The 15,875-nt window shown below is 46.8% G+C and overlaps 1 protein-coding gene across 4 annotated transcripts; it reads right to left on the bottom strand.

Annotated features, from left to right (window-relative positions):
* Positions 1 to 2,442: 2,442 nt before the first annotated feature.
* Positions 2,443 to 15,631, bottom strand: LOC142858624 (NAD(P)H dehydrogenase [quinone] 1). 4 transcript variants are annotated; one of them, XM_075988118.1, is made up of 8 exons: positions 15,489 to 15,604; positions 14,540 to 14,566; positions 10,636 to 10,800; positions 10,435 to 10,565; positions 7,730 to 7,843; positions 6,214 to 6,315; positions 3,421 to 3,746; positions 2,443 to 2,868 (listed from the first exon to the last, which is right to left on the bottom strand). In XM_075988118.1, exons 1-7 carry the CDS (start codon positions 15,493 to 15,495, stop codon positions 3,441 to 3,443), a joined length of 852 nt encoding a protein of 283 aa, XP_075844233.1. In that variant the 5' UTR covers positions 15,496 to 15,604; the 3' UTR covers positions 2,443 to 2,868; positions 3,421 to 3,440. The 4 variants fall into 4 exon arrangements, with proteins under 4 accessions (XP_075844233.1, XP_075844236.1, XP_075844234.1 ...); XM_075988121.1 differs by having other exon boundaries at positions 2,443 to 3,746; positions 15,489 to 15,609; XM_075988119.1 differs by lacking the exon at positions 14,540 to 14,566 and having other exon boundaries at positions 2,443 to 3,746; positions 15,489 to 15,631.
* Positions 15,632 to 15,875: the final 244 nt, after the last annotated feature.

Below are 15,875 nucleotides of genomic sequence, written 5' to 3'. Positions count from 1 at the left end.
GGACTTCCTTACAGCTGGGACCCCCAGCCCCATTTCTTCTGACCCTGTCAGTCTCCACTTTCTCTGTTTTAGCTCGCTTCCAGTTCCTTGAACCTGTTTGCATGATCCTATCGCAAGGGGTTATTAAAGATACCCCAGTGCCCGGAGTGCTCCTCCTGGTATCCAGGCACACTTAGCACTTTATCTGGCAAGCATGGACTTAGTGGGCACTTTCTCTATTGGCCTGTATGGAACAACTCCCTCAGCCCCAGTTCTGTCCCTTTCATTCTTTTCTCCACAGCCCATTGGCTGGGAATGTCAGAGTAAACACTGACCCCACCCCCAGGCATCCGTTGACCCCCTTTTCACTGTGTGATGTAATACCACTTTCTTTCTCAGCGCTCTTAAAATAATGAAAGCAGGACAGAAATGGGTACTTTCAATCCCAGCACCCGAGCAGAAGCAGATATGAACCTTTGAGTTCCAGGACAGTCTGGGCTACACAGTGAAACCCTCTCTCAAAACAAAACAAAACACAAGACTTTATTGTGTTATTTGTGTTTCCACACGTGTGATTGCTTTCAAGCACATATGCATGGTACATGTGCATATGTATGGCTTTCAGGAGTAAGTTCTTTCTTTCCATCACTAAGTACCAGGGACAGAGGATTCCACAGTCATTCAATGTGAAGCAGCCCTCCTGGGTCAGCTCAAGCTGCATCACCTTGCCTACACCTGGCCACCACTTCTTACTGAATCGCTAAGATGATCTCTCTGGAGATTCCCCTTCGACCTATATGATGCCAATTCTTGGTTGTCAACTTGACTACATCTGGAATTACCTAAAACTCAAGTGGCTGGGTGTACCTATGAGGGAAGTTTTTCTTAATTAAATCATTTAATATGTGAAGATATACCTTTTTTTTGTTTGCTTGCTTGTTTTTGTTTTTGTCTATCAAGACGGGGTTTCTCTGTGTAGCCCTGGCTTCCTGGAACTCACTCTGTAGACCAGGCTGGCCTTCAATTCAGAGATCTGCCTGCCTCTGCCTCCTGAGTGCTGGGATTAAAGGTGTGCAGCACCACCGCCCAGCTGGGAAGATATAGTTTTAATCCAGATTTTTGAGGTGGGAAGATCCACGTTTAAGCTGGCCACACTTTTGCTGGCAGCCTGGATAAAGGACGTGGAAGCAGGAAGCTTGCTGTCTTTGCCTGCTTGCCGTCACTCTCACTAGCAAATTCATTCCTTCACTGACATTAGAACCGACTTCTTGAGAACTGTGGTATACACTGAATACCAGCAGAGACATCCAACCTTGTGGACTGAACAACTTCTGGATTCTTGGTTCTCTTGTTAGACAGCCATTGTTGGATTAGCTGGACCACAGCCTGTAAACTATTCTAAAAAATCCCATTTATTTATCTACCTAGATTCATTTTTAGGTTCTGTTCCTCCAGAGAGCCCTGAATACATCAACCTGGATGCCTGGACCACTGGTACCAGTAAAGTGGGTTTATTGTTGAAACGGATTCAAAGCATCCAGCTCTAAATTAGGTCTGCAGATTTTCTGTCCATCTAGCTTTGCATGCTTTCTTGCATTTGCCACAAGAGGGCGCACTATTGTAATCTCCTTGAATTGCACCCACAGTGGAAAGAGATGCACCTAAAGATTTGTTTGTTTCCCAAGATGGCCTCAAACTCACTATAGCTCAGGATGATCTTAGATTTCTGACCCTCCTGCCTCAGTCTCCTGAATGCTGGGATGATAGTCATAACATCACCAACATGCCTGCATGCATTTCAAGAATTTAAATTGGGGGTAGGGGTAGGGTTGGAGCTAGGGAGATGGCTCAACATTCAAGAGCCCTTGCTGTTCTAGCAGAGGGCCAAATGGAGTTCAATTCTGAGCACTACATCAGGGTGTTTACAACCAGATGCCCCTAACTCCAGGAGTCGTGACTCCATTCTAGTCTCCACCGGCATGCACACTCGTGTGCATTCACACCTAAATAAAAATTCATCTTATGCCAAAATGAGGAACCGAGAATGTAGTGCAAGGGAAGAATGCTTGCTTCATATTTGTGAGAAAGCTATTCTTTAGCTACTCCCACAATACATATATACATACATACATACATACATACACACACACACACACAAAATTACTTGTCATAAATAATAAGACCTATAACTTTATCTCAATAATCATGAGATACAAATATTTTCTTAAAATGAGTGTGATCATCAGGGCTGGAGTTTAGTAGCTAAAGAGTACTTCCTACTCTTGTAAAGGGCCTGAGTTTGGTTTTCAGCACCCACTTCCAGTGGCTCACAACCACCTGTAACTCCAGCTCTGGGTGATTAAAAGCCCTCTTCTTGCCTCTGTAAACAGATGTACTCACAGGACCACAAACCCTCGGGCACACACACACACATAATGCACACAAATAAAAATAAGACAGATCTTTAAAAATAAAAAGGCAATGTCTTTAATTTCCCAATATTATAGGAAAAAAAACCCTTAAGACATTGAATAGATCAAACTTTTATTTTGGTGGAAGGCTACAGTTTTTTGTTTTGTTTTGGCATTTAGGACTTATTTTATGTGTATCGATGTTTTATTTGCATGTATGTCTGTGCACTGTGTACATTTGGTGCCTGCAGAAGCCAGAAGAGCGCATTGGATCCTTAGAACTGGAGATAGAAACAGCTTTTAGCTTCCATATAGGTGTCAGCCAGCTGGAAGCTGAACCCAGGTCCTGGGCAAGAGCAACAAGTGCTCTTAGCTGCTATCAGAGCCAACTCTCCAGCTCAGTAGGGGGCTATTATTTTTAAGTATTTAAGAGATTAAAGGTATGCACCACCATGTCCTTGTGTGTTTTCATTTATTTCTGAAAAAAAAAAAGGTGGAAACATGGGACAGAGACCTGTTTCAGTGTTCCTTTCCGAGGACCTGTGTGTGCTGTGTACAAGACAGAGGCGAGCTGGAGAGGAATCCCCCCGGGAGGCACATCAATCACTGTACAGTCATTGAAACCGGGCTGCACTGTAAACAGACTTCAGCACACTGACTCCTAAACAAGTAGCTCCCTCAGCCTTTGTTTTCTTTGAGCAATTCCCCTCTGTCCTAAACCACAGAAAGGTGATTAAAAGAAACAAATCTCTGGAGAGTCAGATACCCTGTGGCCAGGGCTAGCCCTAAGAAAGGGTTTATATTGCGTAGATGACCTAGAAAAATATCTTCCAGCTCCCATACAACCCCACCGCCAAATATCAAGCGACCTGTGGCACCTAATCTGATTTAGGTAATAGTACATACACTCACTGACAGAACTATTCAAGAACATTATGAAGTGAGCCTACTTCTTTTCCTATCCTTGTGGAATAAAGGGGAAAGCAAAGGCCAGGCAAGCTGTAAAAAAAGATAACTAGGTTACTCTTACATATTAGGGGGGAAAAAGTCTTATTTTCCAGCTTTGACCTGGTTGTCAGTTGGAATGGATTTGCCCAAGTGATGGCCCACAGAAAGGCCAAATTTGTTCTTTTCCTGCTCCTCTTGAATCTCTTTTTTCAGTAAGAATCCTGCCTGGAAGTTGAGGTCAAACATGCTGCTTGGAGGAAAGTAGAGTGGCTTCTCCTCCCAGATAGTCTCCAGGCGCTTCTTCCATCCTTCCAGGATCTGCCTTCGAGCATCTGGTGGGGTGTGGCCAACGCCGTACGCCAGTTGTGGTTCCAAGACCTGGAAGCCACAGAAATGCAGGATGCCATTCTGCAAGAGACAGAACACAGAGTTGTCACAAGAGCAGTCTGGCAGACTGTACTGTAAAGAAGCATCAGAAGTTGGTCTGGGAGCTGGAGAGATGGCTCAGTGGTTAATAGGGCTGCCTGTTCTTCCAGGGGACCTGGGTTCAATTCTTAGCACCCACATAGCAGCTCACAACTGTCTGTAACTCCAAGATCTGACACCCTCATACAGACATACATGCAGGCAGAACATCAATGCACACAAAATAAAATAAATTATATTTTTAAATACACATAAAATAAAATATATTAAAAAAAATAAGTTGGTCTGGGGGCTGAGAACTGGCTCAACCATTAAGATTTGCTACTCTCTCAGAGGACCCAAGCTTAGTTCTCAGCACCTATGTGGAGTAACTCACAACCACCTGTCACTCCAGCTCTGGGGGACTGGATGAGCTTTCCTGACTTCTGTGGGCACCTACATAAATGTAGCATACACACACAGAGTAATAAAGTAAATAAGTATAAATCTTAAAAAAAGAAAAATAAAAAAAATAAACTGTCTGGGAGTTGGAGAGAGGGCTTGCTGGTTAAGAGCACTGGCTGTTCTTCCAGAAGACCTGGCTTGGGTTGCCAGTACCCACATGATGGCAACACCTGTTCCAGGGGACCCAATATCTTTTTCTGACCTTGACTGACACTGGATACACTGGTACAGAGATGTGTACAGGTAAAACTCATAAAATAAAAATTAAAGTTTTAAAATTTGTTTTTGGCTTTTGACATAGGGTTTCTCTGTGTTCCCCCAACTGTTCTGGAACTCACTCCACCGACCAGGCTGCCCTCAAACTCACAGAAATCTGCCTGCCTCTACCTCTCAAGTACTGAGATTAAAAGTGTGCACCACCATCACTTGGCTAAAGTTTTAAAAATATTTTAAAAGGGTGATTTGGAACTGGAGAGATGGCTCAGAGGTTAAGAACACTGGCTGCTCTTCCAGAGGTCTTGAGTTCAATTCCTAGCAACCACATGGTGGCTCACAACCATCTATAATGAGATCTGGTGCCTTCTGGCCTGTAGGCAGACATACAGGCAGAATACTGTATAAATATTTTTTTTAAAAAAAGAATGATCTCGGCTTGCCAATTAGAGAGTCCAGTCAGACCTGAAGTGCCCTGGGGAATTGCCACAGTTCCTTCTCTTACCTTCTGCCCTCCCTCCTTTTCCGTCACCTCATTTAGCCTCCTTGGTGGCACTTTCGTTTGAATGAATAAAAGCTTGAAACTGTGCCAACCTCGATCCTCTGCCAAAAGAGCCAGAAGTTCTATTACATTAGGGAGAGCTCTTGCCCCTTGGCAGTGGCTCGTGCCAGGGCATATGGATGTGCATTTTCTGCCACTCAACATGGTGAGTCTTTACGCCGCACAGCTCACTCACTGTCTTCTCCAGTCCCCTTCCCTCATCCTCAGGGTCCAGTGACCTCAAAGCCCACCTCCAGAGCAAGCTGAATGAACTCAGTTCTTATCTTGGACGAGGGAGCCAGACGTACTGGTCTATGCCTTAAACCCAGCACCCAACAGGCTGAGGCAGGAGGACTGCCACAAGTTTAAGTCACCCTGGGCTTACATAATGAGACCCCCCCTTTTGAAGATTGCTATTTTTATTTTATGTGCTGTGGGGGTTTGCCTGTATGCATACGTGTGAGGGTATCGGATCCCCTGGAAGCGGAGTTGCAGACAGTTGTGAGCTGCTATATGGGTACTGAGAATTGAACCCCGGTCCTCTGAAAAAGAGGTCATTACCCTTAACCGCTAAGCCATCTCTCGGGCCACGACACACCACACTGCACCACCACTATTCCTTTTTTTAAAGGGGGGGAGGGGAGGCTGGGTAGATGGCTCAGCTAGTAAAGGTACCAGCCTTGCAAACCTGACGGAGTGAGCTAGAACCCAGAGCCCATGTAAAAAGTGAACACAGTGGCATGAGTCTGCATGCTAAGATGGGAGGAGGGGGCATGAGAACCGCTCAGAAGCTCCTTGGTCTGCTAGCCTCCACTCTGCAGTATGGCAGCTCTCTCTCTCTCTCTCTCTCTCTCTCTCTCTTTCCCTCTCTTTCTCCCTCCCTCCCTCCCTCCCTCCCTCCCTCTCTCTCTCTCTCTCTCTCTCCCTCCCTCCCTCCCTCCTTCTCTCTCTTTTATAAAGGAAAAACAGAATGTTCTGGGGCTGCAGATACAATTCCAGGAAGACTGGGGAGTCCAAGGCTTTGACTCCACACGCTGAGAGCCAGGTGCACTTTGGTTAGGAGAGACTGTTTGGCCATGTACCCCAGCGGCCTGGGTCACGAACTCCTGAAGGAAGCCCTGGTGCTGCTGCATCATTTCCGGGCTTTCCCCCTCATACCTCGGGTCAGTTTTCGGTTACTGCCTGGAGGTTTGGACTCCGAGGAATGCTCAGCTAACTAACTCCCCTGGAAGTTCACCCACAACAAGGTACCTGAAGTGGCCAGAGGGTGATGTTTATGTCCCCGTTGATACCCTGAAGAGAGAACATGGAGCCGCTACTCCCAGTGGTGAAGGAAAGCAAGGCCTTCTTATTCTGAAAGAGAAAACAACTGTCACCTCCTCCTCTCCAGGGACCCAGTGAGTTAACAAGCAGGGCCTCAGGGAGAAGGACGAATCCGTCCATCCTACTGAGGTTGTCATTTCAGACCAACTCTTCTGCAGCTTCAGCGTGACTCTGCACTTGTTCCGACTGTGGCTGTGACCGGCATGTGTCTGTAGACAGCCATGACTGCAGCGCAAATCACAAACTCACTTCAAACATTAGGAGATGGCCTGGCATGGTAGATGGCCATTAAAGTACATGGCTTTTATCCCAGTACTCGGGAACCACAGGCAGGAGGATCTGTGAGGTGGAGGCCAGCCTGGTCTACAGAGTGAGTTCCAGGACAACCAGGGCAACACGGAGAAACCCTGTGTCAAAAACTAAAACAACAAAAACATTGGCGGCACAAGTCTTTAATCCCAGGACTCAGGAAGCAGAGGGAGGTGGGTCTCTGTGAGTTCCAGGCCAGGCTGGTCTGCAAAGAGAGACCCTGTGTCAGTTTTTTAAATTTAAATTTAAAAAAAGTTACAAGATGTTTCTTGCCTCTATTTATCCTCCAAATAACAAAGAGGGCTTTTGTTTGTTTGTTTGTTTGTTTGTTTGCTTTTTAGTTGTTTTATTTTTTTCCAGGAAGGACCTCAAGTATTCCAGGCTGACCTAAAACTCTCTACATAGCTGAGGATGACCTTGAACTCCTGATCTTCCTGCCTTTACTTCCCAAATGGGATTTTAGGTGTCTGACACCAAGTCATCAAATTTTCGTTTTATTTTTCCTATGGAAAAATCTCAAACATGAAGAGAAAAATAGCACAGCGAGTGTCCACCAGACATCTTAAAGTCCAGTTCATCTGTCCTGTGCCACCCACATTCCCTCCACACCCACTTTTTCATTTCTTCTGGAATATTTTAAAACACAGTCCAAGGGCTGGTGAGGTAGCCTAGCTGGTGAAGGTGCTTGTCACCAACAGTGACAACCCGAGTCTTAACCCCCAATCTGCAAGTTTACCTCCACATACACACCAAGGCACTGTGTGCCCCTCCACATAAACAAACAAACTAGGGGACTGGAGAGATGGCTTGGGGGTTAAGAGCACTTGCTGCTCTCCAGTCAACCCGGGATCAATTCCCAACACCCACATGGTGGCTCACAAGTGTCTGTAACTCCAGTTCCGGGGCATCTGGTGCCCTCTTCTGGACACCTTGGGTGCTGCACACATGTGGTACACAGACATACAAGCAGGCAAAACACCTATAGGCATGAAATAATAAATAAGCGTAAATAAAAATCAAATCCAAAACATGGTATCTTTTGATTTATAAGAGCTGTACAATGCTCCCTGGTCTTAGAGTCAGGCTGTGTTCTTGGGGCAGCGTCTACCCAGGAAATGCCCAGTGGTTCACCTACCTGGAAAGGACCTTTGTCATACATGGTGGCATATGTGTAGGCGAATCCTGCCACAAGCACTCGATCAAACCAGCCTTTCAGAATGGCAGGCATTCCAAACCAATACATGGGGAACTGCAGGGCAGAAGACACCCAAGGTCAGCTCTAGGCACTAGCCTGCCATCCCTTCCTCCCCTAGCCAGGAAGAGCTCAGGTGCTGAGCAACTGTCCACAGTGTCACTGTAGAGTACCTTCACCCTTATGATTCCCTCAGGAAAAGTTAGCACATTTAGCAAAACAGGGATAACCAGGATACCTTGCTCCCCTGGTATGAACTACTTGGTGAGGCCGGCCTGCAGGATTGCTGAATGCCAAGAGTTTGAGGCCAACCCAGGTAGCATAACATGCACACACACACACACACAGACACACACATACAGAGAGAGAGAGAGAGAGAGAGAGAGAGAGAGAGAGAGAGAGAGAGAGCTCCCCCACAGACACACACACTAAAACTGGATGTGGTAGCGAGCATCTGCTATCCTAAAACTCAGGAAGCTAAGGCAAGATTCTGAGGATTTAGGGCAGCATGGGCTATATACCTAGACCATCTCAAAAAAGCAAGAGAAGAAGAAATATAACAGGACATCCTATCAATTCAGAAGGCTGAGGCTGAAAGATTGTGAGTTCAAGGCTAGCCCAGGCAGCATAGTGGTACTCAAAAATAGTCCCAGCACTCAGGAAGCAGAGGCAAGTTGATCCCTGTGAGTTTGATGCCAGCCTAGTCTACGTATCGAGTTCTAGGTTAGCCACGACTATATAGGGAGACCCAATCTCAAAAAAAATTAAATAAAATAAAAATCAAAAAAAAAACACAACAAAAGAAATCAAAATAAAAGTAACACAGTGCTAAAGAGAGAGTTTACATGTTAACAGCACATACTTCACCAGGCAGTGGTGGCACACACCTTCAATCCCAGCACTCGGGAGGCAGAGACAGGTGGAACTCTGTGAGTTCAAAGGCCAGTCTGATCTACAGAGTGAGTTTCAGGACAGCCAGAAGTACACAGAGAAATTCTGCCTCAAAAAAAATTTTTTTTTTAAAAAAAAGTACATACTTCTCTTTTAGATGAGCCAGACTCAGTTCCAGCACCCACATTGTTAAGTGGTTCAGAAGTCTAGCTCCAAGGGATCCAACGCCCACTTCTGGTCTCCACAAGCACCTGCACCTACATACACATACACACTCACAGACACACAGCCTACATAATTTCAAAAATTTTTCCTGATGTGGTGGAACACACCTTTGAAACCAGCGCTCTGTGGGTTCTAGGACAGCTTATTCAACATAATGACTCGAAGCCAGCCAGGGCTACACAGAGAGCCCTTGTCTTGAAACAAACAAAATACTAAAGAAAAATATATGGTAGTGCCTAACTCAATAAGAAAAGAGGAAATTCTGTCCTTGGCCCTGACTCTTTTTTTTTTCCTCCTAAAAACTACAGCTGCTGGCTGGGTGTGAATAAAGTCGCATGCAAATAAGATCCGTTTCCATGGAATCCAACTGGTACCAAAGTCCAAGTAGCAAGGACTGCAAGGCGCCTTTGCCTCCGCGAGCAATGACAGAAGATTTTCCCAAGAGCTTGTGTTAGCAAATGTCCTCCCAAGACGAGCCTCCCTTGTGCACACAGATCTACAGTCCCATCAACTAGAACAAACAGACTCACTCAGAATGTAGACCGCTGGTCACTGTGACTAAGGTGTATCAGGGGCCCCATGAGAAAGTCTTATCTGGGGTACTGTTCAGTGGCAGAGCACATGCCTTGCACACTAGTCTGAGGCTCTGTCATCCATCCCCACAACCCAAAACTGCATGTTATCTGCCCTCTGGTCCCAATGAAAGCTGAGGAGAATCTGCTTAAGCCTTTACCCCCCTCAAAACATGGTTCAAAGCTCATGAACACATCCAGGAAGAAAGCCAGGACAGAGAAAGAAATTGTAGGGCTTAGAGACATGGCTCAGTCCATAAAGAGCCGGTCTCAAAAGCATGAGTGCCTAAGTCCACTTCCCAAGCACCCCTGCGAAAAGCTGGGTGTGGTTTCACATTCTTCTAATCCCAGTAACTGCGGCTGCTGGGATACTGCACATCGTAGAAGTCACTGTTACTCTCAAATGGTCCGGGATAAAAAAGGAGCAGAAGTACGCATTTGAGAGCCCACAGGGAGAGTCCACTAACTAGGCACACTGGGAGAGAAAAGCCAGGGACTCTGTGTCATCCTCGGGACCATGTTCCTACATGAAAGTATAACTAACCCCAGTCTGGTCAGCAGATAAACTCACCAGCCATCAAGCTTGATGACTTGAATTGGATCCCCCAGACTGCATTGTGGAAGGAGAGAACCAACTCCTGATAGTTGCCCTCCAGGAGCAAAGGGCAAGTGTGCAGGCACGCACGCACGCACACACACGCACACGCACACACGCGCACACACACACACACACACACACACACGCGCGCGCGCGCGCACACACACACACACACAATGATGTAACTTAAATAAGTACAAAAAGCGCAGGAAGCTAAGCCGGGTACTATTTGTGAAGCTACGCAGTGCCACCCTCTAAATGACATCATTTATTCAGAGGGAATGCAGAGAGTGACAAGTCCGGGGAACTGGTGGACAAACAATCCAAACATCGCTTCCTTATGATTTCTGCCCTAGCCATACCTGAAATATCACGAGGTCTGCAGCTTCCAGCTTTTTCTGTTCAGCCACAATGTCTGGGCTCAGGCGGCCTTCCTTATAGGCTAGAGCTGTCTCTGAAGAGTACTGAAAGTTTTCGGGGTCCTTCGGCTTACCTGTCGGGAGGAAAGAGGGGCTGAGGTTGGGCCACAGGGTCTACTGTCAAGGGAGAGAGACAGTTCTTACCTGTGATGTCCTTTCTGGAAACGATGGGGTTAAAGTTCATAGCATAGAGGTCGGATTCAGTTACTTCCCAACCTTGCTTCTTCAGAGCCTCTACGGCAGCCTCCTTCATGGCGTAGTTGAATGAAGTCTTCTCCTCATGGGCCAATACAACCAAGGCTCTTCTCACTGTTTAGGTACAACACAGTGAGATGTGGAAGAGAAACTCAAACAGGCTGAATGAGTCACTCATCTAACATGCTTGGGACCAGACATGTTTCCACCTTAGATTTTTAGATTAGGGAATAGTAGCTAAGATTATCGATTGAACAGCTCTAATCTGAACATCTGAAGTCCAGCACGCTGATGAGATAGTTCAGCAGGTGAGGGCGTTGTCACATCTGATGACCTAAGGCCAATCCCCAGGACCCATAGGACCCATAGGGTGGACGGAGAGAACCGGCCTCTGACGTTATCTTCACCTCCATATGAACTATGTACACACACACATACACACATACACACACACATGCATACTCCCAATAAATGTAATTTATTCATTTTTAAAAGTCTGAAGTCCAGAGTCAGGCAGTGTTGGTGGACGCCTTTAATCTCAGCACTCAGGAGGCAGAGGCAGGTGGATCTCTGTGAGTTTGAGGTCAACCTGATCTACAGAACGAGTTCTAGGACAGCTAGGAGAGAAACTGTCTCAAGAAATAACCTATATAAATATGAAGGTTTATTTGGTTGACACCACCTGTACCACAGGCGAGCCATGCCACCGCTCTCCCTACAGCCCGCTGTTAGTGGAAAACAAATGCCCTGCACGGTCCATTCACTCTCAAGACTGAGTTACTGAGCACACAGAAAACTAGTTCTATCAGCCATTTCTGTAACATCAGCATCTGGGAAGCTGAGGCAGGAGGACTGCCACAAGTTCCAGGAAAGCCTGAGCTACAATGTAAGACCCTGTTTCAAAAACAATATTCAAATGTTCCTGTTTCTTCCTCAATAACCCTCATTTCATGTGTACACATAAATACACAATGTTCTGTAAGATGGTACACTTTCTTTTTATTTTTGAGGTGAGTCTCCTAACCAGGCTGGCCTTGAACTAGATACATAGCTGAATTTGAATTTCAGATTCTCCTACCTCTCCTTTGTAAATGCTGGCAATTGTGGGTATGCCTTTCTGTAAGACTAGAAAATAGAAAAGTTATTATTTACTTAGTTATTGGGGGGGGGTTGTTTGTTTGTTTTTGAGACAGGGTTTGTCTGTGTAACCCTGGCTGTCCTGGAACTCGCTCTGTAGACCAGGCTGGTCTAGAACTCCCAGAGATCTGTCTGCCTCTGCCTCCCGAGTACTGGGATTAAAGGCCTGCGCCACCACCTCCTGGCTAATTCATATTTTGAAAACCTACTATGTGCTGGGTAGTTTTTGCCAACTTGACATAAGCTAGATCACCTGGGAGGAGTAAACTTCAGATGCTGAAAAACTTCCTCCCTCAGACTGGCCTGGGGACGTGTTTATGGGACATTCTCTTCATTAACAATAGATTTAGGAGCCCAGCCCACTGTGGGTGGTACCACCCCTTCGGAAGCAGTCCAGGGCTGTGTTAGAAAGCAGGCCGAGCCATCCTATAAACAACATTCCTCCAGGGCCTCTGCTTCAGCTCCAACCTCCAGACTCCTGCCCTGCCCTCCCTCAGCGATGGACTGTTAGTGGGAACTAGGAGAGAAAATTTACACTCTCCTCCCCTAGGTGCTTTAGGTCAGTGTTTTCTCACAGCAAGAGAAAAAGAAACCAGGTCTGGACCTGGCATCAGAGTGGGCTCGTTGCTATGATGGACCTCACAGCGTTGTTTTGAGGACGATGGAAGGATTTTGGAGCTCTGGCTAGAAGAGCTATTGAGTGCTCAGAGTATAATGAGCCTTTGTTGGGAGCGTGGAAGATAAAAATGCCCAGCACAGTGCAGATGGGGGCCTGGCTTGTGACGTTTCAGAGGGAAGTTTGAGAGTCCTCAAAGACTCTAGAAGGGCTGTTTTGTCATGTTTGATATTGAGACTCTGGCTTCTGGTCAGCTGAAGAACTGGCTGTGATTGACAGGGGTCTAGCATCACTGAAGTGAACTCTTTGCTTTACCGGGCCACCTAATCCTGGTCAGCTGCTGCTGAAAAACAGGCTGTGATTAGAAAAGATTAACAGTGCTGAAACGAAATCTCGGGGTCAGCACTCAAAAGCTGTGGTCCCAGAACAGGGGAACAAGACTGCACCTCAAGCTGGCAGCTCGACTTGCTACTTCATTAGCGTCACCAGGTGGGACTGGTTTTGAAGGCATGAAGGGATCGTAGAGAGTAGCCGAGGCCTGGCACTGTGAGAGACCAGGGAAGGCCATTGGTGAAGGTCCAGCCTCGGTTACAGTGGAGACCCCAGGATATCGGAGACCCGAGGACTGTGGAATGACCATCAAAGACGCAGCAGGTGTGGAGTGGAGATGTCCTGAGCCGGGAGACAAGCTACGTGAGTTGCAGGGGGCACAGTTAGAGAGGCAGGCCTACCAAACTCCCTGGAGTCCCAGATCTCACACACAAAGCCGTTACCGTTGGATGTTGGTTTTGCTTCGGTCTGATTGTAGCTGTGCCCTGGTGCTTTTTCTCTCAGAATAGGAAGTATTTAGCTGGTTTTTTTTATTTTACAGGCACCTGCAGTTAAGAGACTTTGGCTATTCTAAGGAAACTTTGAACTTGTAAAATATTGAAAATAAGGAGTGTGGTTTTTAAAAGGTGGACTGTCTTACCCTGTGACATTAACATAAAATCTTGTGAACAAGAAATAAAAAGTAGTGATGTGTCTACTTGTCAAGTGGACAAAGGGTCAATTGGAATTGCCTCCATCAGACTGGCCTGTGGCTAAGGGGGTCATTTTCTTGGTTAATGATTGATTCTTTGTGCTTGGTGTCACCCTTGGACAGGTGCCCCTGGGTTATTTAAGAAAGCAAGCTGAGAAAGTCATGGAGAGCAAGCCAGGAAACAGTTCTTCTGCTTCAGGTCCGTCCTCCAGGTTCCTGTCTCAGTTTCCCTCAGTGATGAACTGCGCTGAAACACACCCTTTCCTCCTCAAGTTGCTTTAGGTCAATGGTTTAGCACAGCGACAGAAAGCAAGCTCAGACACCTGAATCAGAACCATTGTTATCATTTTTCTGTTTTATTTTTAGTTTTGTTAATCTCCTCTAATTTACAAATTAAATTTAGTCAGGCATGGTGGCACACAGCTATAATCCCAGCACTGGGGAGAGAGGCAGGAGGATCAAGAATGTAAGAACAGACTAGACCAAAATGAGTTTGGATCCAGTCTGACCAAAATGAACAAATAGTTGAACAAATAAACAAACATTAAACTGAATTGCAGACATGGGGGTATAAGAGAAATGTAATATGCATGCTCTCTGTCTGTCTGCGGTTCCAATGGAGGGGTCTTGAACATTTACCCCTCGTGCATAAATGGAGAACAGTGTACAAAGAGAAACTAGCAGACAGTCTCACCAGCTCTTGGAAACTCTTCCCTGCTCGCTCTCCCAGCAGTTCATGGTAGAGCTTCGCGGACACTCCCAGCCAGTTCCCTAGGAACTGCAATGGCACCATGCCAACCTCAGCTTCGACCTTATCCCCTGCCTGCTTTTAGCAAGGGAAGATCCTGAGTGTATTTGTGGGGGCTGCAGTAGTTTTAGGGGGGAAGTAAGTACAAAAAGGTAGACTTCTGCCCCGACTGTGGAAAGGCTGCCTAAACCTTAGTGCTGCCCAGACTCAGAGCCAGCCACTGTGTGGAAGCACTTAGCCCCGGGGGCTAGCTGTTCAAGCAAGCAGCAGATGCCAGTTCGGTACTAGACAAGTGGGGTGGTGACCTCCAAGGACCTCTTCGCATACTTACCCCCTGGGATCATGAAAAGGAGGGAGACTGTCACAAAAATAGATCAAATACCCAATCAGATTTCCCCTTCCAGAATCACCATAGGAACCGTCCAGGGCCAGTTTCTCGGGCCAGGCTGGAGCTGGGTCCCAGTTCTATTACACGGCTTCCCAGCTTTAGCCCAACCCCGTCTCTCCATCTTGTTTTCTTTCAGAACTTGACAGTTCCTTTTTCTTTTGTTGGTTTTTTTGTTTTGTTTTGTTTTGTTTTTTGTTGTTTTTTTTTTTTTTACAGAGCCTCTCTCTACTATGTAGCTCTGGCTGTCCTGGAACTCACTTTGTAGAAAAGGCTGGCCTCCAACTTAAAGAGATCTGCCTGCCTCTGCCTCCTGAGTGCTGGAATTAAAGGGATGCAGCAAGCCCAGCAGAAGTCCCTATAAATTGCCTCTGCATTTTTAAATGTTAGCACCTTATTTCCAAATGCTTAAATACTCTCTGGCCTCGGCTGGGGGATGTGCGCAGAGCTCGGGTGGTAGAGAGCTCACCTAGTATGCACCAAGTCCTGGTTTCAGTTCGGTTCCCAGTGCCATCTAAACCAGGCATAGCAATGCACACCTACAATCCTGGCACTCAGGTAATGGAGGCGAGAGGACCCTAAGTTCGAGGCTGTCCTTTGCCATGCAGCGGTTTTATGGCCAACCGGGGACACATGAGGCCCTATCTCTAAATAGGCCAGCTCTGTTAGGGAAGGGGCTTTGAAGGGGCAACGCTCAAGCTGCCCCCGGGTGAGGATGAGCTGCAGAATAATTTGCGCCTCTGGCTAAGAACAGAGGCTCCCCTTCCAGAGACTAGTCAAGGCTCATGCAGGACCCTAATCACTTCACTTTTCCTCTTTGAGCAAGGAATAAAACTCACAGCAAGCCCCTGCATACTCCTGGGGATGAATCGCCTGGAGCTGGCGCTGCACTCACCTGCCATGGCTCCTGATGTTGAGCGCAGATTGTAGTACCAGATGCTGACAGGCTGAGCAGCTGTTTGTCCGGACGACCCTGCAGAGTTATGGAGAGATCTGGGGCTGCAGCCTGGGCTGAGCACTTGTTAGCTTTATATCCTGCCTAATCGGCCCTGCCCATTGTGTAGGGCAGCCAGCCAGTGAAGGCGGGGCTGGATTCCGGAGCCCAGAGGCTCTGTGGGGAGGATCCCAAGTTACTGGATGGGAGAAGCAGTTTAGGGCTGGAATAGGGCTCCTCTATATGGAAGTCAAAAGGGTTTCCTGAAAGCCAGGCAGTGAGAGGGGATTTAAGGACATGGGTACATATGGGGTAAATTCAACTGCCCTCTGCCAGAGACCTCCTGGG

The sequence above is a fragment of the Microtus pennsylvanicus genome, chromosome 10 (genome assembly GCF_037038515.1).
Source record: "Microtus pennsylvanicus isolate mMicPen1 chromosome 10, mMicPen1.hap1, whole genome shotgun sequence".
Taxonomy (NCBI): domain Eukaryota; kingdom Metazoa; phylum Chordata; class Mammalia; order Rodentia; family Cricetidae; genus Microtus; species Microtus pennsylvanicus.
The sequence above is the reverse complement of the archived record's forward strand: the minus strand, read 5'-3'. Positions and strand labels throughout refer to the sequence as shown.

What these genes read in the sequence shown, in the direction of transcription:
- LOC142858624 (XM_075988121.1), bottom strand. An exon ending in TTCCAGAAAGGACATCACAG is followed by an intron (nt 10,566 to 10,635) that starts GTAAGAACTGTC and finishes TCCTCCCGACAG; the next exon opens with GTAAGCCGAAGGACCCCGAA. An exon ending in TCACCCTCTGGCCACTTCAG is followed by an intron (nt 3,747 to 6,213) that starts GTACCTTGTTGT and finishes TGTCTCTTGCAG; the next exon opens with AATGGCATCCTGCATTTCTG.